Source organism: Ambystoma mexicanum, chromosome 2q (assembly GCF_040938575.1).
Source record: "Ambystoma mexicanum isolate Mex_15411 chromosome 2q, UKY_AmexF1_1, whole genome shotgun sequence".
Lineage (NCBI taxonomy): Eukaryota > Metazoa > Chordata > Amphibia > Caudata > Ambystomatidae > Ambystoma > Ambystoma mexicanum.
In genome coordinates this window covers 1010414495-1010439744 of record NC_090924.1, presented here as the reverse complement: position 1 = coordinate 1010439744, position 25250 = coordinate 1010414495, and the positions used below count along the sequence as shown (strand labels likewise).

The 25250-nt window shown below is 50.8% G+C and overlaps 1 protein-coding gene across 1 annotated transcript in view; it reads left to right on the top strand.

Moving 5' to 3' along the window:
- LOC138569907 (macrophage mannose receptor 1-like) overlaps positions 1-25250 on the top strand; it is a 1155048-nt gene that overhangs the window by 466424 nt on the left and 663374 nt on the right. The window contains exon 14 of the mRNA XM_069648336.1: positions 933-1020. Coding sequence (XP_069504437.1) covers positions 933-1020 — 88 coding nt within the window. The remainder of the gene's footprint in view (positions 1-932; positions 1021-25250) is intronic.

Sequence of the window (25250 nt, the reverse complement as noted above, 5' to 3'; positions counted from 1 at the left end):
AAAACCTTATCTGTGGCATGGATGAGTATGCAACGTGTATTTTAAACATCCATTCAAACTCAACTTCGAGTCAATGTGGTAAATAGAAGTATAAATGGTTTGCTGAATCAAGGCCCAGGCTCAAGTGTGGGTGGTTACACCAATCACAGGAGTCACAGCCTATTTTCAAATCTTGGAGACTACAATTAAAACATTCTTTCCCATTTGGAGCCCTCTTCCCGTATGTTCAACCCTCTCTCCCATGTGCAACTCTCTCTCCCATGTGGAGCCCTCTCTGCCATGTAGTGTTTTCTTCCCCCATGTGGAGCACTCTCCCAATGTGGTGAACTCTCTCCCATATGGAGCCATCCCTCCATGAGAAAACTCTCTTCCCTCACTTAGACGCACTCTCCAATGTGGTGTACTCTTTCCCATGTGGAGCCCTCTCCACCATTAGGTAGTCTCGCTCCAAAGTGGGGCACTCCTTCATATTGCCCCTTGGACGTAACCGAAATCCATCTGGTAATCAGACTTTGGCTTAAAAGTTGCCTTCAGCCAAAGTAACTCCTTTGCATTCAGCTAGGAATTCACATGTGGAAAGAGGTTGCTCACAGCGAAAAGCTATTAACATATCATCTGTCACCGAAGATCACAGAAAGACAAATCGAATTTTGATAATCTAAAAAATTCTATCAGAACTGGAAAATATGGTAATTTCTTATAATTGCAATGCAGCTTTGCAAATGTGTATCTTTCCATGCAAATCCAACATTTTGCCCACCGCTAACTGCTCCATATGTTCAATGCATGGAAGCTGTGGCACAGAGATTAAGCAATGTGTTTATGATCACACAGTCCGACCAATTAAAGGAGTCATTAATCTTTCTTATGTTTAAAATCTGCTGTGCATTGGCAATCTGCTTTGCTGAGCTTATTTTATTTGTGTTTTCAAGGATTCGTTTCTCTAGCAATCAGCCATTTTGGATTGGCCTACAGAAGTTAGATCCAAATGCTGGATTTACTTGGTCAGATGGATCTCCGGTAAGTAAAAAAATGTGTGCATTTCAATAAATTCCTCAATCGTATGAATTTATGGCACTGTTTAAGACTTTTTTGCTTGCAGAGAATTTCAACCTTTTTTATATTACTCTATCTCATATAATTGGTTTGTGGGCAGTGCTTCAGTTCATATTTGGGAAGAAGAAGTTATGTAATTCCAAGCCTAAACATTTTGGAAGGAACTCTATATTTTGTGGAAGTCAAAATATGTTCTGTCCTTAAACGTTTTGGGCAAAATGACTTCCATGACAAAAGAAGCAAAGTTAATTGTTAGGTAAAACAGAGAAAGTATAATCCTCTTCCCATGTAAGAATTGAAAGCATGATGGTGAGCACCTGTGCTCAAACAAAATCATTTGTAATGATCCACCAATCTTTCAACATTGATCTTGGGTTATTTTTTCTTGTAAAGAAGAAATAAAGTGTGTTAAATAACTTATGCCTAGCATCACTTATATCAGGTAGCCTATGCCTAGTGGCAATACATGTTTTAATCCTACCGGAGCTTATTCAAGGCAATTATACAGTATACTGTGGACAGCTCAACAACAAATCTTTTTTTAAGTAGAAACTCCACTTTTTTTTGATGACATAAAACAAAATGAATAGAATGTATCACAATCTTTTTTGCCATTGTTTGCTATGCTTTGGTGTTACATGAAGATAATGATCTATGGTCTTTGTGAGCGAGGCATCAGGGATTTTAGTGAGCAATCCCTTCAATATTGTATCTTGTCCAAGCTTTCCTTTCCCGAAGGTGTCATCTGGTAAAACGACACCTGAGTATATGTTTGTTGCATGATCTCCGGGGACATTGCAGAATTTTTGAACTGGAGCTAATGCACTTTTATACAGATGGCACTTATATGTTCTCCCACGGATTGGCAATTTGATATTGCCTTCTATTTTTTCATTGAGAATAAAATGGAAGACAAAGAAACATTTCTACCTGTAAAAATCCTAATCTAGACACAGGAAATGGTGGGAAAGCCTTTGGCAATTCCTCAGGGAACATGAAAGTACTATCATGATGTTTAAAATTACATCTGTAGCTGCACAATAGGAAACCATATTTTAAACACTGGGTAACCATGGTAAGCAAGTGTTTGATCTCCTGGTCCTTATTTAGAGGAATATTTGGGGTTGCCCTAACTTACAAATGTTGAATAGGGGCTTGAATTAAGCCATAATTGGGCATAGGACATTTGAGTCTCAATCTGATGTCACCACTTTGATGAAAAGCATCCAAGAGGGCAGTGGTAATAGTGGTGCTTTGGAGCATCTGCAGCAAAGTGACAGATGTTAAGAATTGCTAAAACGTATTTAAATGTGTTAGCACAGGAGGTTTTTAAGGGTGAGCTGAGCCTCTTTGACACACTCCAGTTGTGTTGACTAATGTGCATGGGCAAAAATGTGGCACAATAAAAACTATTGCGCAAATCATGCACATTGATAATAACACAATCTGTTCTGCTAAATTGTCTTTTATTAGCAGAACCGGAGAAGAAGCGTTTCAATCCGGAAGTGGCATTGAATCTTAGCGTAAAGTGTTTTAGGGCATGTTAGTTAAACTAGGCTTTTCTACCTGAAATGAAGTCTACTGACACCTTTGGAAGATCAGCTCTCCAGCTCATTTCAACTAACAGCAAATCAAATACATTGGTTTCAGATCCATCTATAAAGCCCATAAAGAAACATATCCCAAATGTGAGAGCCCCGCTACTGAGAATGAACAATACCAAAACAAAAGATCATCTATGGCAGTGTACCTACTCAGGAGGGTCTCCAGTCACATTTTCAAGCCGATTCATGGAATAAATGTGCGCCGAAAATCCCGGCGCAGAGGGGCCAATGCGTGCGCTGCGCCGAAAATCAGCGCAAAGCGCAGGGAAACCAGCGCACGTCGATTCATGGAAGTCCCTGCGCAAGAAAAGCAGAGGACGTGCGCGGAAAAAACGCGTGGCGCAGGCCGGCGCACAGGTCAACCAACGTCGTGCGCCACGGCCACTGCGCCATCACTCCGAGCGCAGCGCACAGCTCTAAAGTAGGCGGAACACAGGGCGGGACACTTGGAATGGGGAATAAAATGGGGCACAACACTCGGAATGGGGAAGAATGTGGGCGGCACGGGGAAAGTTCAGGAGGCAAGTGCGCGGAACGCCCACACGCTCGCATACAACACGTATTCATGGAATAGAATAGGGCAAAAAAGCGCACGCTCAAAGCAGCGCACAGGCACAAACAGGCACAAACACGACCGCCACAAGAAAGCAGGCGGTAGCGTGTCTGCGCCTGCAAGAAATGTGCGCTAAAAGGCGCGCCAACAAATAGCACCTATATACAGACATGACCAATGTACAATACTGTTGCCCTCCTGGACAAATGACGTACAAAGGGGTACCCACAAACACAGACACGCGCAGAGAGAAAAAATAAACGTGTGCGTGCATACCGGGGTGCGCGGTAAGTTCCACACGCGATATGGGCGGGTACGTGGATTGCAGGGGTGCGCGGGAAGTTCCACACACGATATGGCAGGGAACGTGGATTCGAGGGGTGCGCGGGAAGTTGCACATGCGAAATGGCCGGGTACGTGGATTTCAGGGGCGCGCGGGAAGTCCCACACGCGATATGGCAGGGAACGTGGATTCGAGGGGTGCGCGGGAAGTTGCACACGCGAAATGGCCGGGTACGTGGATTTCAGGGGCGCGCGGGAAGTCCCACACGCGATATGGCAGGGAACGTGGATTCGAGGGGTGCGCGGGAAGTTGCACACGCGAAATGGCCGGGTACGTGGATTTCAGGGGCGCGCGGGAAGTCCCACACGCGATATGGCAGGGAACGTGGATTCGAGGGGTGCGCGGGAAGTTGCACACGCGAAATCGCCGGGTACGTGGATTTCAGGGGCGCGCGGGAAGTCCCACACGCGATATGGCAGGGAACGTGGATTCGAGGGGTGCGCGGGAAGTTGCACACGCGAAATCGCCGGGTACGTGGATTTCAGGGGCGCGCGGGAAGTCCCACACGCGATATGGCAGGGAACGTGGATTCGAGGGGTGCGCGGGAAGTTGCACACGCGAAATGGCCGGGTACGTGGATTTCAGGGGCGCGCGGGAAGTCCCACACGCGATATGGCAGGGAACGTGGATTCGAGGGGTGCGCGGGAAGTTGCACACGCGAAATGGCCGGGTACGTGGATTGCAGGAGTGCGCGGGAAGTTGCACACGCGAAATGGCCGGGTACGTGGATTGCAGGAGTGCGCGGGAAGTTGCACACGCGAAATGGCCGGGTACGTGGATTGCAGGAGTGCGCGGGAAGTTGCACACGCGAAATGGCCGGGTACGTGGATTGCAGGAGTGCGCTGGAAGTTGCACACGCGAAATGGCCGGGTACGTGGATTGCAGGAGTGCGCTGGAAGTTGCACACGCGAAATGGCCGGGTACGTGGATTGCAGGAGTGCGCGGGAAGTTGCACACGCGAAATGGCCGGGTACGTGGTTTTCAGGGGCGCGCGGGAAGTTCCACACGCGATATGGCCGGGTACGTGGATTTCTGGGGCGCGCGGGAAGTTCCACACGCGATATGGCAGGGAACGTGGATTCGAGGGGTGCGCGGGAAGTTCCACACGCGATATGGCCGGGTACGTGGATTTCTGGGGCGCGCGGGAAGTTCCACACGCGATATGGCAGGGAACGTGGATTCGAGGGGTGCGCGGGAAGTTGCACACGTGAAATCGCCGGGTACGTGGATTTCAGGGGCGCGCGGGAAGTCCCACACGCGATATGGCAGGGAACGTGGATTCGAGGGGTGCGCGGGAAGTTGCACACGCGATATGGCCGGGTACGTGGATTTCTGGGGCGCGCGGGAAGTCCCACACGCGATATGGCAGGGAACGTGGATTCGAGGGGTGCGCGGGAAGTTGCACACGCGAAATGGCCGGGTACGTGGATTGCAGGAGTGCGCGGGAAGTTGCACACGCGATATGGCAGGGAACGTGGATTCGAGGGGTGCGCGGGAAGTTGCACACGCGAAATCGCCGGGTACGTGGATTTCAGGGGCGCGCGGGAAGTCCCACACGCGATATGGCAGGGAACGTGGATTCGAGGGGTGCGCGGGAAGTTGCACACGCGATATGGCCGGGTACGTGGATTTCTGGGGCGCGCGGGAAGTCCCACACGCGATATGGCAGGGAACGTGGATTCGAGGGGTGCGCGGGAAGTTGCACACGCGAAATGGCCGGGTACGTGGATTGCAGGAGTGCGCGGGAAGTTGCACACGCGATATGGCCGGGTACGTGGATTTCTGGGGCGCGCGGGAAGTTCCACACGCGATATGGCAGGGAACGTGGATTCGAGGGGTGCGCGGGAAGTTGCACACGCGAAATCGCCGGGTACGTGGATTTCAGGGGCGCGCGGGAAGTCCCACACGCGATATGGCAGGGAACGTGGATTCGAGGGGTGCGCGGGAAGTTGCACACGCGATATGGCCGGGTACGTGGATTTCTGGGGCGCGCGGGAAGTCCCACACGCGATATGGCAGGGAACGTGGATTCGAGGGGTGCGCGGGAAGTTGCACACGCGAAATGGCCGGGTACGTGGATTGCAGGAGTGCGCGGGAAGTTGCACACGCGATATGGCAGGGAACGTGGATTCGAGGGGTGCGCGGGAAGTTGCACACGCGAAATCGCCGGGTACGTGGATTTCAGGGGCGCGCGGGAAGTCCCACACGCGATATGGCAGGGAACGTGGATTCGAGGGGTGCGCGGGAAGTTGCACACGCGAAATGGCCGGGTACGTGGATTGCAGGAGTGCGCGGGAAGTTGCACACGCGATATGGCCGGGTACGTGGATTTCTGGGGCGCGCGGGAAGTTCCACACGCGATATGGCAGGGAACGTGGATTTGAGGGGTGAGCGGGAAGTTGCACACGCGATTTGGCTGTGTGCTCCCAGGCATTACCTGTACACCCTCCACGGCCCCTGCAGGCAGCACACACCACAGGGAACTACCCTGCACACCTGCTCATGTCTCCCACCACCCCCACCCCCAGCACTGTGGGCAACCTGCCAGCAGGCCCCCACCCATGGCCAACCCATGTCTCCCACCACCCCCACCCCCAGCACTGTGGGCAACCTGCCAGCAGGCCCCCACCCATGGCCAACCCATGTCTCCCACCACCCCCAACCCCCCATCCACCTGGGGCACCCTCCACCAGGCCCCCACCCATGTCCCCCTGGCCCCTGGTCCTGACGATACACAATAATGGCAGTAATGACCAGCATACCCAGCACAAACACCCAGGCAAGGATTGCATGCACCCACATAGTGAATGCAATCACATGACACAACCCCAAAGGCAAGTAAGCAAAAGAACACATGTCCGCCACACACACATACACAATGGGTGCAAGTCAATGTCAAAACCCATATCATGGCATGTAAGAAACCAAAGAAAAAATGACACAAGTGTAAGATAATATTAAAATGTATTAAAAAATAAAAATAAAGTAAACTCTGACAACTATCTGGTAAAGCAAATAAAAGGTCCATGTCCGGGAACAAAAATGAGAAACCAAAAAACAAAGGATAGAAAAATGAATAGATTTTGTCCAAAGTAAACACATGTAGAATGAAATGAAAGATAAACCATTACGACATGGTGTGACCAATATGAAAGTAAAAAAATGTATCTCACAAAAAATAACTATATTTACAGGATTGTTCAAGGGTCCATGAGCCCAACACCACAAATTAAACCTAATACTAACTATTTAAAAAAATATGTACAAAGAAGTGGCCATTGTCCAAGCGGTCCAAAAAATAAAAAATTAAATAAAGGAAACCTAGCACTAACTAACTAAAAAACTATATACAAAGGCAGCGGGCTAGTCCTGCGGCTCACTTGGTGATGCTGGCCAGGGCATCCTCGAACTCCATGTCAATGTCCTGGAGGCGGGACTCAGTCCTGGCCCCGAGGTCTCGCAGGGACAACCCCATGTGCTCTCCAAATTCCCTGCGAGCCTCCTCGAGGCACTCAGCCCGCCTCAATGCCTGATGCATGGAGATCTCCGCCCTGGCCATGGCGAGCCGCTCCTCTTCCGCCCGCTGCCGCTCCGCACCTATCCGCTGGCCAAACTCCTCCCACACGGAACACACCGCCATGCCAGGGTTGCCCTGCCCTCCGGCCGATGCCTGCCCCTCCGATCTTGATGGCCCTGAGCCATGATGCCTCCCACGTCGAGCCCGCTGCTGCCTGCGACGCCACTGCCTCTGCCAGCACGACGGCATCCAGGCTGATGGTAACCACCGACGCCGTCGTGCACGTGCCCTGCCCGATGATGCCGGCACATCTTCCATCTGCTGGGGTCCACTTGCTGTGTCGTCCACCCCTGCTGGACCTCCGACTCCCAACTGCGGCAGGGATGGGATCCCCACCGAGCTGGCTGCATTGGTCGGGGCAGGTCCACAGGGGGCCATGGTGGCATCTGGGCCGGAAGACGGCAAGGAGAACGACTGGTGGATAGCCTGCACAGAGGAGGAGAGGGCCGTCAGAATGGCCAACACATGCAGGAACCCCCCGAACATGGCCGATCCCAATTGGGCCACGTCGGCACGGTGCACTTCGTGATGACGTGCGTGCTCCTCCCGGGCAGCACGCACGGCATCACGAATCACAGCCGTGCGCATCGCGACCCCAATCAGGACCTGCTCCACGCGGCCAGGGGTTCCCACGGCCGCAGGTGGAGGGGAGTCAGTTGACATGGACATCCCCTCTACCTGCGGACGGGCCTGGGACGGGGCATCCCTGCTGGTGCATGGTGGTGCACTCACAGGGTCAGGGACAGCGACATGCACAGGCCCCTCCACGGTGACCTGTGCTGCCTCCTGCCCCTGGCCCTGGACTGCACCACTTGCACCAGCAGGGATGCTCCCACCAGGGCCCATGTGTGCACCAGTGTCGGCCTCCTCCTCCTCTGTGCAAACCACCAACCTGGATGGCTCCTCACCGTCTCCCGCCGTAGCAGGCCCCTGTGGGGGCTCACCCACCCCTTCCGCTGCAGCCGTGGGGGCATCCCCGCCGCCTTGCTCCACAGCGCCGTCTCCGCCCTCTTCTTCACTAGCCGCTGCGTAGAGGGAGACAAAGAACACAAGCATCAGGCTACTGTACAATGGTCCCCTAGACAGGAAGCAATAGCAGATGAGCACCCCTGTCAAAGTACACTTCCATCATGTCCCTCCACAACACATGGGTCAGTCCAGGCAAAACACACACAGTAACAGGCATGGTGCATGCCATGCACATTTCCATGCATGTCCAATTGACTCTTGAAACATTCAATGAAATGTAACTCACATGCATCATGGCTCATGCATATCACATGCACACACTACACCTCAGTCACATCCATCTGGCCACAATCACACCAAACACAGGCAAAACAAGGGTAAGGTGGGTGCGTCACTGAATCTGTGCATTGTCACACACATGAGTCATGCATCCATGGCATGCACAAGTCACAGACATGCAGGTCAGGCACACAGACATGGCTACCATATATGTACCTGGCATCAGCACCCATCCTCACCCCCATCCATGTCCAGGTACAGAGACTGGCATGCTCTCATGTCCCAAATCTGCATAGTGCTCCCCATGCCGCATTTCTACACATGCAACAACCATGTGGGTCACACATCACTGGTCGCACATGCATTACCATGATGTCCCAGCACACATACATGCATACATGGCACATGGCACACATACAGGCAAGTATCATAGAACCAGCACACCGCAACATGCCCTGTCTCACACAGTGATGCTTGGACACTTACCGCTCAACTCCAGACGGGTCTCCCTCTCAAGGATCTGGGCGTGGAGCGCTGGGCGTACGCGTTCCAGGACCCTCTTCTGGATGGAACTCATGTGGCCCCGGCCCCCCTCCACGAGGCGCCGGGCCTTCACAAGGGTCCTGGACCTCAAGTCCTCCCAGCGCTTCTTGATCTTCAAGACGTTGCGGGTTGCCACCCCCTCCGCGTTGATGGCAACCACACAGTCGGCCCAGATCCTCTCCCGTCCTTCCTTGCTGGCGCGGGACGATCCAAAGAGGGCATCATACTGCCCCAGGACATGCTCCACCAGGACACCAACTTCGGTGGCAGTGAAGCTGGTGCCCCTCTGCCCCTCTGGCCTGGGGTTGCCACTGGTGCCAGATGTAGAAGTGCCCGACATGGCAACCCCAGAGGCAGGTGTGGGTGGGCAACTGGGTCCTGGGGCTGGGCTGTGGAGCGATGTAATCCCAGTTGGGAGTCTTCAGTTCCAGCAGGGGTGGACACAGCAACTGGACCCCTGCAGATGGCTGATGTGCAGGCACCAAATGGCAGGGCACGGTGGCAGCAGGCAGGCAGGCAGGCAGGCAGCAGCAGATAGCACGTGGGAGGCTGCTCAGGGCACTTGGGGGGCAGTAACTCGGCCTTCGGGGCAGGAGCGTGGTGTTCCGTGTGTTTTCGGGTGGCCAGCTTGATACGGAGTGATTTGGCACGTGAAATTCCTGCACGTCAGCGTGAAATCCGAGGAAAGGCCCTTAGCGCGTAAGTGCGTCAGCACGCATACGCGATTCTATTGGACCAGAGTCCCTCATCGCGTAAGCGCGTCTGACGTGATCCGCACGGGCGTTCCCCACTCAGCACGTGAAGACGGAGCACACGTGGAAATCCTGCACGTCAGAGTGTCATCGCGTGTAATTGGCCAAAAGTGCGCGTACACGCCATTGGCCTATGTACGTGTATTTCATCGCGTGTAATTGCCCAAAAGTGCGCGTACACGCCATTGGCCTATGTACGTGTATTTCAGGGGCGCGCGGCCACTTACACAGGCAAGTACGTCAGCGCACCTGTATGCCTGCAGCGTGGGAATTTCCACACGCGATTGGAGTGGGAACTCGATTCCAGGGGTGCGAGGCTCACACGCTGCCTACTACACGCGCAAGGCATTAATTTGCGCACTTTTCAATAAACAAGCCAGATGCCAGGATGAACATACCGTTCCTAGCAGCAGTGGCAGTGGGCTACCAAAGGAGGATGAGGAGGAGAGTCAGGGCCAGAATATTCACACCCAGAACCAGCCTATTCGGGATGCCTGATGACCAGGTGTATGGGAGGTACAGGTTTCCAGCACACATCATACTGGACCTGGTCAGTGAGTGGGAGGATGACCTCACATCACCCACCCTGTGCTCCCAAGCACTCAGCCCCCTGCAGAAGGTCCTGAATGTACTGCACTTCTTGGCCACTGGATCCTTTCAGCGGACAAGTGCCATAGTGGGTGGTGTGTCACAGGCCACGCAGTCACGCTGCCTACACCAGGTCTTGAACATCATCACTGCACGGCCTTCAGTCCGCAGGCACATATATCTCCCCAGGACTCATGCAGAAAGGCGGACGTGCATCCAGGAATTCTATGGTGTGGCTCAATTCCCCAAAGTGCTTGGTGCAATTGACTGCACACATGTGGCTCTACGTCCACCCAGGGCAACAGAGCACATCTATAGAAACCGCAAGCACTGGCATTCCATCAACGTCCAAGTTGTATGCAATGCCAAGGGAATCATCACATCAGTATATGCCAACTATCCAGGGTCCACCCACGACAGCTTCATCTACAGAATGTCTACCCTATGCCGGGACCTAGAGGCTGGCCAGCATGGAGATACATGGCTGCTTGGTGAGCATGAATGCCACTCCACATGCATGCATGTCAGATACTGGGTCATGACACAACACCACTAATGATACCCATCACCACCTCCGCAGGGGACAGTGCCTACCCTATCAGCCCCCACATGATGACCCCAATCCGGAACCCCACCACGCCACCCCAGGTAAGGTACAACACAGCCCACATTGCTACACGGGGCATAGTGGAGCGCACATTCGGAGTGCTCAAGTCACGCTTTCGCTCCCTTGACCGTTCTGGCGGGCAGCTGTTATATGCTCCCCGAATAGTGTGCAGGATCATAGTGGCAGCATGTGTCCTGCACAACGTTGCAACACGCCGGGGCCTGCCCGTGGACATGGTGGTGCCCCCACATCCACAACCACATGCACGCCCGCTGCGCATGGGAGGGGAAAGGGCACGGGGGGAGGCAGCCCGTACGCAACTGGTGGCCAACTTCTTCACCTAGGAATCACAGTGCTGGCTAGTGCACACTGCTCTGGCACATACCATCTGACAATCAATGATGACTCTACCTGACAATGTCTGAAAATTACTTGACAATGAACTGTCAGATACACATCAGCCTGAGATTGTTAACATGGAAGTGTCAATATGTGTGCACCCCTAGCTACACATACACCAGCTATGCATCACAACGCAAAGACACAACTCCATCAATCTAAAATGCATTGCCACAGGCGATTCACTACATGACAACATTGCCATGTCACCCACTCCCTTCACAGTCCCGCCACTGAGGACACCATGTCATGGTATGTGACAGCAAACAAACTGGCCATCACAACATGACACCAGTGTCACAAATAGCAGTGCCCCAAATGGAACATAGCCGCACTTGAGCAGCTAACCGCCCTGGAGCCACTACTACACACCTGTGTAAGAGTAATTTCTATCAAATTACACACCAACCCACCCTGAAGCCCACCCAAACAAGACACATTGCATGTAATCAATGGTAGTCTCATTACCTGATTCAGCTGGTATGTCCTCACCGTCCAGATGTACAGTGATGGCGCCATGCAAAAGTGTCAGTGCACATCTACCGACATGTAGTGTGACTCCAGAGAGTATGCCCTTGTGAAGATCTGTGTGAAATACCTGCAAAACATGAGCAACATATGTAAGTAGAGGCACATATCATACCATCATGCATAGTTAGGTGCAACAACAATGAACACTATGAATGTCTACACAGTATTGACTATGGACTGGCCAACAGCTCATGGGAGTCCAATGTCACCGTGTAATTTGCTGTCACTTGGGCACACCCTTTGCAAGCCCATGGAAACGGAAGCAGGAGGGGTGTGGATGTCTGCTACCCAAGCATCGAAACCAAACTCAGGACAAGCCTGCATGTGCCCAGCCACAATACAGTGTATGCCCAGGTACCCACACAAGGCAACACTCTTGCAAAATAAAAATGAAAAAGAGAAAAAATGGCCATGAAAGGGCCGCCGGGGGGGGGGGGGGCCACCTATGAGGTCCGAGGACAGGATGCACGCCACAATCCACCTGTGTGGATCATGGGAAAGGAAAACACCCCATAGGCTCGTGGCCCACACGGCTACTCTGTTGTGGGAGATGAGTCGCTATGGCTCTGGCCAGACCCTGCAGCTGACTCTGGAGGTGGGGGAGCTGCCTCAGAAGATGGTGTGACAATGGGAGGCAGCCCACGCAAAGCACGAGTTTGCTCCTCCATGGCTGCAAGCAGGCGGGTCTGGTAGTTCTGGTTCTGGGTTATAATCATGCGGAGGTCCCCATGCAGTAACTCCCGGGATGACCTGACCTCCACACGAGTTGCCTGCATCTCGGCCGAGAGCGTCCGTGTCAGACGCTCCAGCTGCTCCTCTGTCCTTCTATGGGATGAAGCCTCAAGCTCTAACAGGGTCGACCTGAGGTGACGGAGTTCTTCCCTCAGGGCTTCCCTGTGGCGCTGGGACTCCATGGAAAGTGATTCCCGCAGAGTCGCCAGTGCCGCCCGCCTGTCCATGTTGGACGCCAACATATCCTCCCTGTGTGCCTGGCAGATGGACTCTGTAGCCTGCTCCAGTCGCTCCATCAGCCTTTCTGGGGGGACAATGGAAGTGGCCACCCTATCCATGGCCTGTGCAATCATCTCGGATGATGCTGCCTGTTGGGTGGCCATACCGTAGATGGATTGCTCCCATACGGTATTGCCAGGTGGCATACGGCCACCACGTTGACGGGCACCACACCTGCCTGGGGCAAGGCGGACTGCGCCTTGCTGTGCCGGCAAGGCCTCAGGCTGCAGGACTGCATTCCCTCTCTGATCTGCAGCCCCAGGAACAGGATCAGAGATTGGGTGGTGTGGCCCTGCATCCGTAACCACCGGAGGCTGATCTGCCGACACTGACATCCCCATTGAGGCCAATGGCCTGGCTGCAGGTGGGTCGGACAGAGGAGATTCTCTCCCAAGAACACTCACCTGCGACTGCACATAGGTGTCATCCTCCGAGTCTACACCTGAATACTGCTCGGGGGAGGAACCCCCAGAGACACCCCTCGACAGCACGGCCTGCAGCACTTGTGGGTTTTCACCCACAAACACACCACGTCCCTCACTTGTGGTAGGTCGGCCCGGGTTGCCCTCCTGGGACGGCTCCACCACCACATCCCCAGCATCAACAAGTGCTTCGTCCCCTGCAAAGACATGAAAGAGAAGAATGGAAACAGGCATTAGCACCATGGCATGCAACAAGGGCTGATGAACAACATAGGCAGTAGTCCTACGACACATGTCCTACATGACTGGGAGTCCTCCTATGCATTCACCATCACTGGGTCTGTAGGGGAGGCTCAGGGCATACTATGTACTGATTGGAGAGCAACGCCTGCTCACCTTGATGCCTAGCACTGCCATCACACATTGGGCGGTGATTGCCATGTCAAAGGCACATGCCATCACACACATGGCATGTGACATAGCCACCAAGTGAAGAGGGAGAGGAGGGCTACTTTTTTGGATTTCAACCACTCTGGTCCTGACATTGCATCGTCACATCAATTAGTATACATGTTGTACATGGATCTGCTAGTCCAAATTGGCAACGATGCACAGTGCCTTGTCTACATCAACATAATGCAGTAAACATTGTGATTCCACCTCCCCAACACCTGTAACGGAATAATTTTGCATTCGTGAAGCACCGGTCAAGTAATGTTTGTAGGTGCAGCGGAGCACTGAGGGGTGGTGGGGCAGAAGGGGATGCCAGTCAACAATACTACTGGTGCTGGTGTCATTCATGTCACGCAAGTGCAGGGGTGGGTGGCACAATGAAGTGCAAGGGGGAGTGGCGGCTGGAAGTGCTGTACAAGGTAAGTAGGACTTGACGTCAAGGGCAGATGGTGTTAGGCGCAGACAAGTGCTGGGGGGGTGGCCTATAGGGGTACAGAGACAATCATGCTGTGCTGTGGGCTCGGAGGGGACAGGGGAGGTACACACTGCTTCTGGCTCGGCAAGGTCCTTTCAGATTTCTATGTGTCCTGCAGAGTTGTCACATGCCGCAGATATGTGCCCTTGGATTGGGGATCTCATCTTGGTGAGAAGGGTGAGGCGCTATTGCCTTTGGAGCATGTGGCAGGCCAGTTTGCCAGAGGATGGCCATGATGCAGGACATTCCCTCTCTGCCACCCGGCACCTGTGGTTTGGGTTCCCAAGATCCGAGTCATGCCAGGACTCTGCATTGGCATGGGGCTTCAGACAGGTGGTCATGACCGTGGCAAAGACATCCAGTGTACCTGACATGGAGTGGAGCATGGAGTGGGCCCTGTCAGGATGGGAGTGAGCCTAAGGGGGAGCTGGATGGGGGGGGAGATTTTGGCAGCATGAGCCTCGACTGACACACACTTCATGGGTCGGAATACCAAGAAGGTGTGTGACAGTGGTGAGGGTGGCTTTGCCTGTGGGGTGTTGAGGGTGAGCTGGGAGGAGAGGAGAATGTGATCACTCCAGGAGAGAGGAGTGCAGAGATGGACGGAGAGGGGAAAGTCAGATGAGATCAGAGCATCAAGAGTGTGCCCTGCAGAATGAGTAGGGACAGACGGGAGTCTAGAGGGTGAGAGGGAGTTGCTGAGGTCACAGAAAGGTCACGTGGGGGCGTCAACAGGCATGCAGGTGGATGCGTACCGCACCAAGGATGAGGAATTCTGTGTCTGGGGACATGAGTGAGGAGGAGAGGTGAGGACACTCAGAAAGGAAGTAGTACATTTGACCAGTTTTCCCAGACACAGTACGCACTGTTTGAGAATGTCAAGGTGTGGTGGACAGAAACCTCACACAAGCCATTCCAGAGTGGAGTAGGTCTAAGTAGGTGTGACAGTGGCAGGAATACCCTCAGGGAAGCCAAGGGCACACCCCCCCTGCACAGTAGTGGCGGGCCAAGGAGAGGGTCAAGGATGCAGACAGAGCTGGCCGTCAGACATGTTTCCATGAGACCAAGGATGTCAAGGTGCATAACCTCATGTAAGTGACAGTTATCGGAGGAATGCCTGATGCAGCCGCAGTGAAAGGAGTGTAATTGTGGAGGAGGTTGACAGCCTTGTAGGACTTACGGGGAGTGCTAGAGATCAGAGGTGCCGCATGTGTAGGAGTTGGAGTGGGAGGCGGAGAAGGTTCATGGGAGGGTGCAGGGAGGCAGTGCAGGATTGATGAGGAGAGAGGAGGGGGGACAGCAGGAGAGGTAAGGAAGTTGATGAGATGTGGGTAGCATTTCTCAAGGAGATTGAGGTTGGCCTAAGGGCCTTGGACTGAGACGCTCCCATTACCATGCACATCAATAGTGGTATCTGAGGATTGGAAGGAGGCCAGGAGTACACCCCAACGGGTCCCACCTATGATGGTGGAAGAGGAGCAAGGAGAGAGGACAGGGACCATGTGAAGGGTCTATGGGACAGGCAAAGGCATGTATGAGCAGATGTCAGTGAGAGTTAGCTTAGAGTAGGCTCAGATGCACTGGTCAGCAATAGGGTGGGTCGCATTGGAGGGCAGGCTGCCCTCATTTGACTTTTGGCAAGCAGGTGTCGTGCGTAGGGCACGATGGTCTGAACTGTAGAAGTCATGGAAGATAGACCTTGAAGAGCAGCATGGAGTGTGAGGGAATGGGGCTCGAAACCAGACGGTACCAAAGGACCCAGGAAGGAGGTGGATGTCAAGGCTACATCCACAGTATGACTGCATGTTGGTAGGCATTTATATACAGAGGACGCATTAGCATGTGGTATCATTGCATGTCAGGCATGTGAAGATGAAACTTGAATGGCTGGGGGAAAGGAGAGGAATGGTATGTAAGACATCAGATGAATAGACAGGGGAGTATGAGCAACAATGTAGTGACAAAATTACTAATCAAGGGCAACTTCCATGGTGTTGGCCCATATGTGCACTGTTGCCAGTAGGGATAGTGCTGTGGCCAGATGGTGTTGCACTGAACATACTGGATGAGGCACATGGGTGCCACTATCAACTCTGCCACACACCCCCTTGACAGGCACCCAACATGAATGCTTCACACACACACCATGCACATGGATAATACACACATGCATGTGCACTCACCGGATGATGCCTCGTAATCAGGGAGGTCTCCCACACCTTGGAGTTGTCCCTCGGTGACGTAGGATCCAGCTACGGACTCGTGTGGTGTGAGTTCTATTTCCTGTGCTGGGGACCCACCTCCAGTCACCAAGGTTGCGGCATGACTTGAGGCCAGCTTATCCTTTGCCCTGCGCTTAAGGTCATTCCAGCACTTCTGGCAATCACTAGCTGTGCGCCTCACTACTCCAAGGGCACTTATTCTGTCAGCAATGGTCTGCCAGTGTGCCTGGCGTCTGGCATGTGTGGTCTTGGACCCTGCAACGATGACCATTTCCCTATCATGATCTGACACATACTGAACAAGTGCATTAAGTTCGGCGTCTGTGAAGCTTGGCTTCCTTGATGGGCCGGACTGTGCAGCCGTGTCTGGGGCATCAGCCTGTGCCGGACGTGCACTCTTCCTCTTGCGCTTGGAAGGGGGTGGGGATCCAGAGTGTCCTACGCCGCTGTGGACACTAGGGGCAGGAGCCGTGGTGGACTCTGTACTGGGTGTGTGTGATTGCCCACTCAGCATGGGAGTAGGTGCAGGCATTGGGGGTAGTGGGATGGGGTCAGGCCTGATCTGAGGTGCATGAACTAGGACCGACACAGTCTTGGCAGGGTGTATGAGAGGTGGGGTGGATTGAGCCACACCCTGGCTACGGGGGCCAGCAGATGACCTATCTGGCATAGATGCGCGTGCCCTGATGACACCAATGTGCACCGGTGCACGTGCAGTGGACCTGCTGACCTGGATGTCAGCGATGGAATCACCCTCGGACAGGTCTGGTGCCACAATGGCCTGGTCCGACATGGGCTGATCAGGGTTGGTATCAGCCACATGACTCTCAACTGGGGGGGGGGGGGGGCATGGGTGTCCCTGACTGTTCCTCCAGACTGGGGGGAACAGGGGCGCCCTGCAAGTCACAACCACGTCCCCTGTTGGATCCTCCACGGCCACCACGTGTGGCTCGGCCACCTTTGCCACCCTTACGGCTTGCACGCCTCCCAACCATGGCACTGATGGTATTGTGCGTATGGGAGTGGGTGTGCACAATTGTCCTGGGCAATTGGGTGTCAAAGGGGTTGGGTACCAGATGGTATTCGTACCCTAGTGCAGTGGCAAGGCTATATGACACCCCTGGGGAAAGATGACGGGTCACGCAACGCACAGGCACCCCAAAAAAGTTAAGGAACGTGCACAATACCCCTCCTAGACCACGTGTGCTGATGGAAAACCCTGCACTACGCTGTGGCATCCAGTAACACAATGAACGTATGCGTGTCACACGCGGCCTAGATTGACCTCTGAAGGGGTAGGCTACACACGGGGCAAGCACAGATGTTAGATACGTGCGTGACTCACCGTCTGCCAGGTAAAAGAGCGTGAAAAAATAGCACTTTTGGTTGGCTACACCCCCGCCAAAAGAAGAGGTGTACGCTGTCTGAGGAGACAGGACAACTGTAGAAGGGGACACTGTTTGAGGGAACAGGCCCAGGAAAACCAGTACAAGAGGAAAAAGAGAAAAGAGCTGTCAGAGGTAACAGGGAGTACGAACTGGAAACGCCGTGAAGTAAATCGCGTGTGAAACGACAAGAAGTACCGAATTCACCCACTCGCTCTCCACGAAAAGCACGTACAAGGAAATTGTGTTCAACACTACCTTTTATACAGGCCCACACGTACATCGTCACTTACGGCGTGTACGTGCTTGGCCCATTTTCACCAATCACACGCTTTGGCACTCCTGCGTGTAGCTCTCTTTTCACCAATCACACGCTTTGTCACTCCTGCATGTGGATCCTTTTTCACCAATCACGCGCTTCGACACTCCTGCGTGTCGCTCACTTTTCACCAATCACACGCTTTGTCACTCCTGCATGTGGATCCTTTTTCACCAATCACACGCTTCGACACTCCTGCGTGTCGCTCACTTTTCACCAATCACACGCTTTGACACTGCACGTGCAGGTAACTATTGACGCACATATGCTGGTGACGGGTTTTCGCGCGATGAGTGTGGGGTTTTCAGGTGCAAAATCACTCCCTATCAGGCTGTCCACGCGTTCTAACACGAAAGACCACGCTCCTGGCCAGGAGGCCAAATTTAAGTCCCCAAGAAGCCTGAGCACGCTCCCACCTGCCATCGGCTGCTGCCTGACTGCCTGCTGGCCACGTGCCCCACAGTGCTGGTGGGTGGGGGTGGTGGGAGACATGGGTGGGGGCCTGGTGGAGGGTGCCCCTGGTGGATGGGGGTTGGGGGTGGTGGGAGACATGGATGGGGGCCTGATGGCAGGTGCCCCTGCACTGCTGGGGGGTGGGGGTGGTGGGAGACATGGGTGGGGGCCTGGTGGAGGGTGCCCCTGGTGGATGGGGGTGCAGGGGGACATGATCAGGTGTGCAGGGTAGTCCACTGTTTTGTGGGCTGCCTGCAGGGGCCGGGGAGGGTGTACAGGGTACACCTGTGGGGGCCCACCCAGCCTATTCGCATGTGATAATTCCCACGCACCCCTGTGATACACGTACCCTGGCCAATCGCGTGTTGAACTTCCCGCTACCCCTGTAATACACGCACCCTGCCTGTTCGCGTGTGATGATTCCCGCGTACCCCTGTAATACACGTTCCCTGGCCTATCGCGTGTTCTACTTCACGCGTCCCCCTGTAATACACGTTCCCTGGCCCATCGCGTGTTGAACTTCCCGCTACCCCTGTAATACACGCACCCTGGCTGTTCGCGTGTGATAATTCCCGCGTACCCCTGTGATGCACGTTCCCTGGCCTATCGCGTGTTCTACTTCACGCGTCCCCCTGTAATACACGTTCCCTGGCCCATCGCGTGTTGAACTTCCCGCTACCCCTGTAATACACGCACCCTGGCTGTTCGCGTGTGATGATTCCCGCGTACCCCTGTAATACACGTTCCCTGGCCTATCGCGTGTTCTACTTCACGCGTCCCCCTGTAATTCACGTTCCCTGGCCAATCGCGTGTTGAACTTCCCGCTACCCCTGTAATACACGCACCCTGGCTGTTCGCGTGTGATGATTCCCGCGTACCCCTGTGATTCACGTTCCCTGCCTAGTCGCGTGTAGTACTTCCCGCGTACTCCTGATTTGGAGATTGCCCGCTTTGCTTTCCTTGTTTGCCTGCCCTGTGAAGTGGTCCGGGGTTAGCGCAGCCCTTAGCGATGATTTAGCGCTTTTGATGGCTTTTCCGTGCGCGAGGGCGTTCTTGGGGGCGTTACTGGCGCTGCTGCAGGCTCGCTGCGATTCTCTGCGCCACGGCTGTTTTGGGAGCTTGAAATCCATGAATACGCTGTGCGCGGAAATCTGTTTTAGCGCACGTGCCTGGCGCAGACTATCGCAGGCGCACGCTGTGCGCCAGCCGCGTGCGCTACTTGTGCGCTGGATTCTATGAATTACCCTGTTTATCTCAATGCCTTACCAGAGGACAAATATCAGTTTGCACAGAGGCCGGGCACACACATTTGCCTGTGGTTCATTTCAGGAACTGAGGAATAAGTAGTAGGCTCCCTACTAACAAAACGGGAAGCTATAATCTCCCATTAATTGTTTTTCCCCTACACCTGTTTTAAAATGTCATTGTTTGACTGCTCACTAAAATGCTAGCATCCTCTGCAGTTATTATAACATACCTGCTGCCTAAATGATAAATGGAATCTCCCTTTATGTTTTTCTTTGGGTTTCATTGAACCAGCCTCTTAGCTGTGGCCCTCTTTATGCACAGCTTCAGAAGAAAGCTATAGCTAGGGTTTCCCTACTTGACTTCAAAATGCCTTTATTTCAATATGAGCTATATTTCAATGAAAATAAGTAGTTAACGTCCATCCTGGGCTCTTTTACAGTGAGTGACAAATCTCTTCCAATAACATGCAGGTCCATTTTATCACTCTTTTCAACAATTCTAGAAGCCTCAAATGGGAGGTAAAATGTCCTATATGTTTAGAGACCCCATATCCAGCTGTAAGGATAGGGAGTTGGGATCACTTTCTAAGTATGCTTCTCAAAGCCCTATGCTCCACCTTTCACTTGTTCTAAGATTATGTGCGATCTAAATATTGATTTCACTGATTCTACTGAAAGGCTAGCTAATCATTGAGGCCTTATCCTAGTACAACAGGCTTTCATTTCTCATCTACAAAAAACATGCACTTTAGAGGACGCACTTTAGATTGGGCCTTTTCCTTGGAATTGTAATCCTACTGCCTTTGATAACACTCCTCAGAATTGATCTGATCATGTGTCCACAAAATGTTACACCACCCGCATCAATCTGGCTATGAACAAGATACACAAAGATAACACAGTTCAAAATAGAAACAAACAAAAGCTTAAATCTTCTAACTTGAAAACATTTTAAAATATTTTCATTAGTCCCCAAAAATCAGCAAATCAGAATAGCTCAGCCCATACATAGCACTTATTAATGAAGTTTCACCAATGATTTCAAACCATTTTTTACATTTAGATCTTAGTCAAATTGCTGGTAGACACCCAGCCTACTATTAATCAAAATTGGATTTATAAAACCTGAACAGAAATGGTGAAAAGATACTAATCCTGATCATCGTTGCATACTGAAAATGGCACATAGAAAGTAGCAGTACTGAATGCTAAAAAATTAACTTCTTTTTTGTTTGCATCAGCAGAACAGTCCACTAAAGAAATTTTCAAAATGTTATGTAGACTCGAAAAACCAATCACTACAAAATCACCTATACTGCCCACTGAATCTTGAAGCAGCCTCTATTGGTAAAAATCCAACGAATCACGAAAAATACAATTAGCCAACAGGCCCATATATCTGCCAGTCCCATCACAGATAATATCCTCAATAACCACTCTACTCTAAACTCAGACACTCCCCATGAATTTATATTTCTTGCAGATTCCACCAAGGATATAGACAAAAGTGTCGGCAGCCTGAAACTGATACATTATCCTGATGGATCATTGCTCTTCTTTTTCAATTAAAGGCAATCATTGGGAATCATTACAGGTTTGGTGGTGTATGAAAAATGGTTGTCAATTCCATTACTAACATTTTGTTAGGCACTCATGGAATTACTGCTGTTTCTTCAACACCTCCCAACTATAGGTGTGACCTTGCAGTGGAGCATTTTCTCTAAGGCCACATTTCAGCTTAAGTACTGCAGCAGAATACCGCTGGCTGTAATTCCCCCAAAATCCCAGTGGAGTCCTGTGAACTCCCCAGAATGGGGAATAATGCCATCCTGCCACCACTTGTAATCCTATGGTAAACCGATGGGACCAAGTGGAGGTAACGGTAAGTTTGGTGCTAATTTGGAGGATTTACCAATAAATGACCACCAAACTCATAATGAGGCCCTTTGTCTCGCCCAATCATTCTACAATTCGTGAAAACATTGTTTGCTGAGGCTAAGATTCCAAAGGACTTTAAGAAAGTGTGGATATCCACCCTTCCAAGAAAGCTTTTTTAGATCCTAAAATAAGTTAATATTATTGACCTCTCATGGATGTCCTTTTCATATTAAAGAAACTTGACAAAGTAGCTGTGTCTCAACTCCAGTGATTCAATGACAAAACATTTAAACTTAGGGAACTTCCATTCAGACTTCCGACCATAAAGAGGGACAAAAATAACATTGATTAATGTCAGAGACAATATTTTGCATTTTATTGATGAAGGGGATGCCAGTCTCCACATGTTAATAGACCTTTCATCCGCGATTGATACCCTTGATCACCAACATTTTGATAAGGTCCTGAGAGCATCACATAAGGCGCCCAATTGTCTATCCTCATTGTTATCCAACAAAAGATTAAGGATTAAGATAGATGCTTTTTAATCTACAGAAGAGATTTTTAACTCTGAAGTTCCACAGGGTTCATGTTTATTGCTCCTTTTATCAAACATATTCAGTAAACATCTACATGACTTTTTGTTAATACAAAATGTGACATTTCAGAACGATAAAGTTGACACACATCATTTTTCAAATCTGTGGCAATCTCTTTTATTGAAAACTTGATGCATACCACCTGGCTAGGGCTAAATCCAATAGGAAAAGTCTTTTATTGACATCACAGTATAATTTATAAAGAATTGCACCACCCCAGTTGAAGATATCATTATCTGTTTATTATAACAGCACTGCGCACAGTTAAACCATTAGGAACCATTCTTGAATGTACTTTTAGTGTCCATATGCAGCTGAGAAAATTACTTTCTCATGCTTCTTAAACAACTGCACCCATTATTATCTCAGTCTCATTACTCTACCATAATTCAGGCTTGTATATCCTTCAAACATAACTACTGCGACCATTCAAGATACCTTCATAGATTACAATTGATTCAAAATTCTGCTGCAATAGTGGTCACCTGGACCCCTTGAAAGAACATACATTTTGAGGACTCTGCACTAACTTCCAGTGAAGGCTATGATTCACTTCAAAACATTAATAGTAGTTCATAAAACCATCTATGGGATGGCCCTGTGTTATCTAAAATTGCAACTCCAACTATTTCGGCTCACTCCCATAGACAGACTATTAAGAGTCCTGATTTTAAGCAGTTCAGAGCCATGGGTTGCTATTTTACTGTCCATGCTGACATGCTGCAGAATAATCTCCCTGACACAGTCCATGGCATCACTGATCTTCTAGTGTTTTGCTAAATCGTCAAATCCTTACTATTTGCCTAGCTTCTTAATTTCTATGAAAATGCTAGCTCTTGGATACCCCTTGCTTCTTAGCTCATTAGTAAGAGACATAAATAGAAAAAGAAAACAATGTATGGCACTTGATTGATTTGGAGTAATACATGGCTTTCTAACAGGAGGACTAACACAATCCTTCCATTCAAATTTCTTAGATTGAAACTACTCAGCAACTCCATTAACGGTGTGCTCTGTTTTAGGATCTAACTTGTTGGAGATCTGAATGTGACATTCATCATGCTACAAACCGACGCAATCACAAATTTCTTTAACTGTTCCCACTCTAGTTTTAATGTCTTCTATGATCGACACCAGCATGGCCTCCTAAAGCTTAAACAAATATGTTATAATAGGGAGGAATCCGTGGATCAAGTTAGCAAGTGGCAGAGATAGAAAGAAGCATAATACCACACAAGTACAATTCAATCTATTAGCATTTCACAGCCCCTAAACCATAACTAGCCAAAATTGATGCCGTTCTTCCATAGTCCTGCCAAAGAAACAGCTAGAATTTCCTGACTGTCCCCACCAGATAATCACACTGCTGTCACACCTTCGAAATGGCTGTGACTTGGTTGTTGGTGGGGCGATAAATAATGTCAACAATGTATCCATCGGTCATGTCTCATCGCACACCAGTGCACAGATGAACATTTTCTCATCACTAACCATCACTCGTTGAAGCCGGGAAATCCTCTCTACCAAGGAAAATATGCTACAATGCTACATCATACACTTTCAGTAGCAAATAAGGCAACACCCGCACCCCCCACTACTGCACACAGAAGTGCAAGTGCCTGAAGACCAACACAACCATGAGTTAATATTTGCAGTGCTGCAGGAATGGCAATTTCTACATCCAACTATATAGCTTCAAAATTGTTAGACACTCCATAAAGCATTTCTAAACACTTGATTGTTTCAAAAGGAATGGTGAATAGTCCTTTATTTTAAATATTCCATATGGAGGGGTAGGGGTTTTACTTGTCCAATATATTTGGGATAATATCTGAATATATGCATCCACTTAAGGCCATACATTGTATTGCATTCCACCATGTCTCACAAATTGACATCCATAGCCACTCAAAATAAACTCTGTGAACTCTTACTTTCTAACAAAGTAGAGTGTAAATTGTATTACTTTTTTACTGGTAGCCACGATCCTTCATCCAAGTCCCTTCACATCTATGTCGACATCTTCCAGGAATATGTGGGGATGAGAAAGGGTGAAAGTGTTATGCTCATCGCTCCTCTACCTCTAAATCCCTCAGGGTCAGTCATTCTTCAAAGAAATGAACTGGGGGTAGATCTCTGTCTTCAGCTGGGGCCTCCCTCTGGAATAGCCTCCCTGCCACTCTAAAACTTGAGGAGAACCATCTCCGGTTCTGGAAGCACCTCAAGACCTTCCTCATTTCTTGTGCCTTCGCTCCCCCTCTCCCCTGCTGATCTGTTCTCTCTTGGCACCGTGCACCTGGCCTCTCTCTGTCCTCCGGACCCAGGTACCTCCTCACCCTGCCACCCTCCCACATTGCCTACGGGCCACCCCTTGCACTGACTGGGGTCTGTATCTGTACCCATACAGCCCCCCCTTTTTCTTCCTGCACTTATCAGACCTACCCTGTCTGCTGCCTTAAACCTAGCACTTCAAAATTGCTGGCTGCACTAATACTGTTTGTTGCCTTTATTATTTATGTATTTATTATTATTTGTTTCTCCTTTGCTTCGCACTTTCCACTCCTCCTCCTTCCATGCACTTTTCCCCTCCCCCATGCACTTGCGCGTTCTCAATGTCACTGGGCCTAGTAAAATCATTATTTTGTTCTCCCCTGTTCCCCTCCCTTGCCTTGTCGCGCTCTGAAACACTTGTGTACGAGCACGATAGAAATAAAATATCCATATTAATATCGCCATTTTTCTGATTTTTATAACTGTCCAAACAGCTCAAACATTTGCTTTCCTCCCTGTCTATTGAAATATCTATTTCTGCTCACTACAGTTTTCTCAATTTGTCTTTCTTTGTTTCAACACTCAAATGCTCTTCATCTGCTATACAGATTATTTTACTCTTTCTCTCATTAGGGGCACAACCTAATTCCTCTCTGGATTTCCCAGTACATCCATACTTCATTTAACTACTGTTTACCTGGTCAATCTGGACAG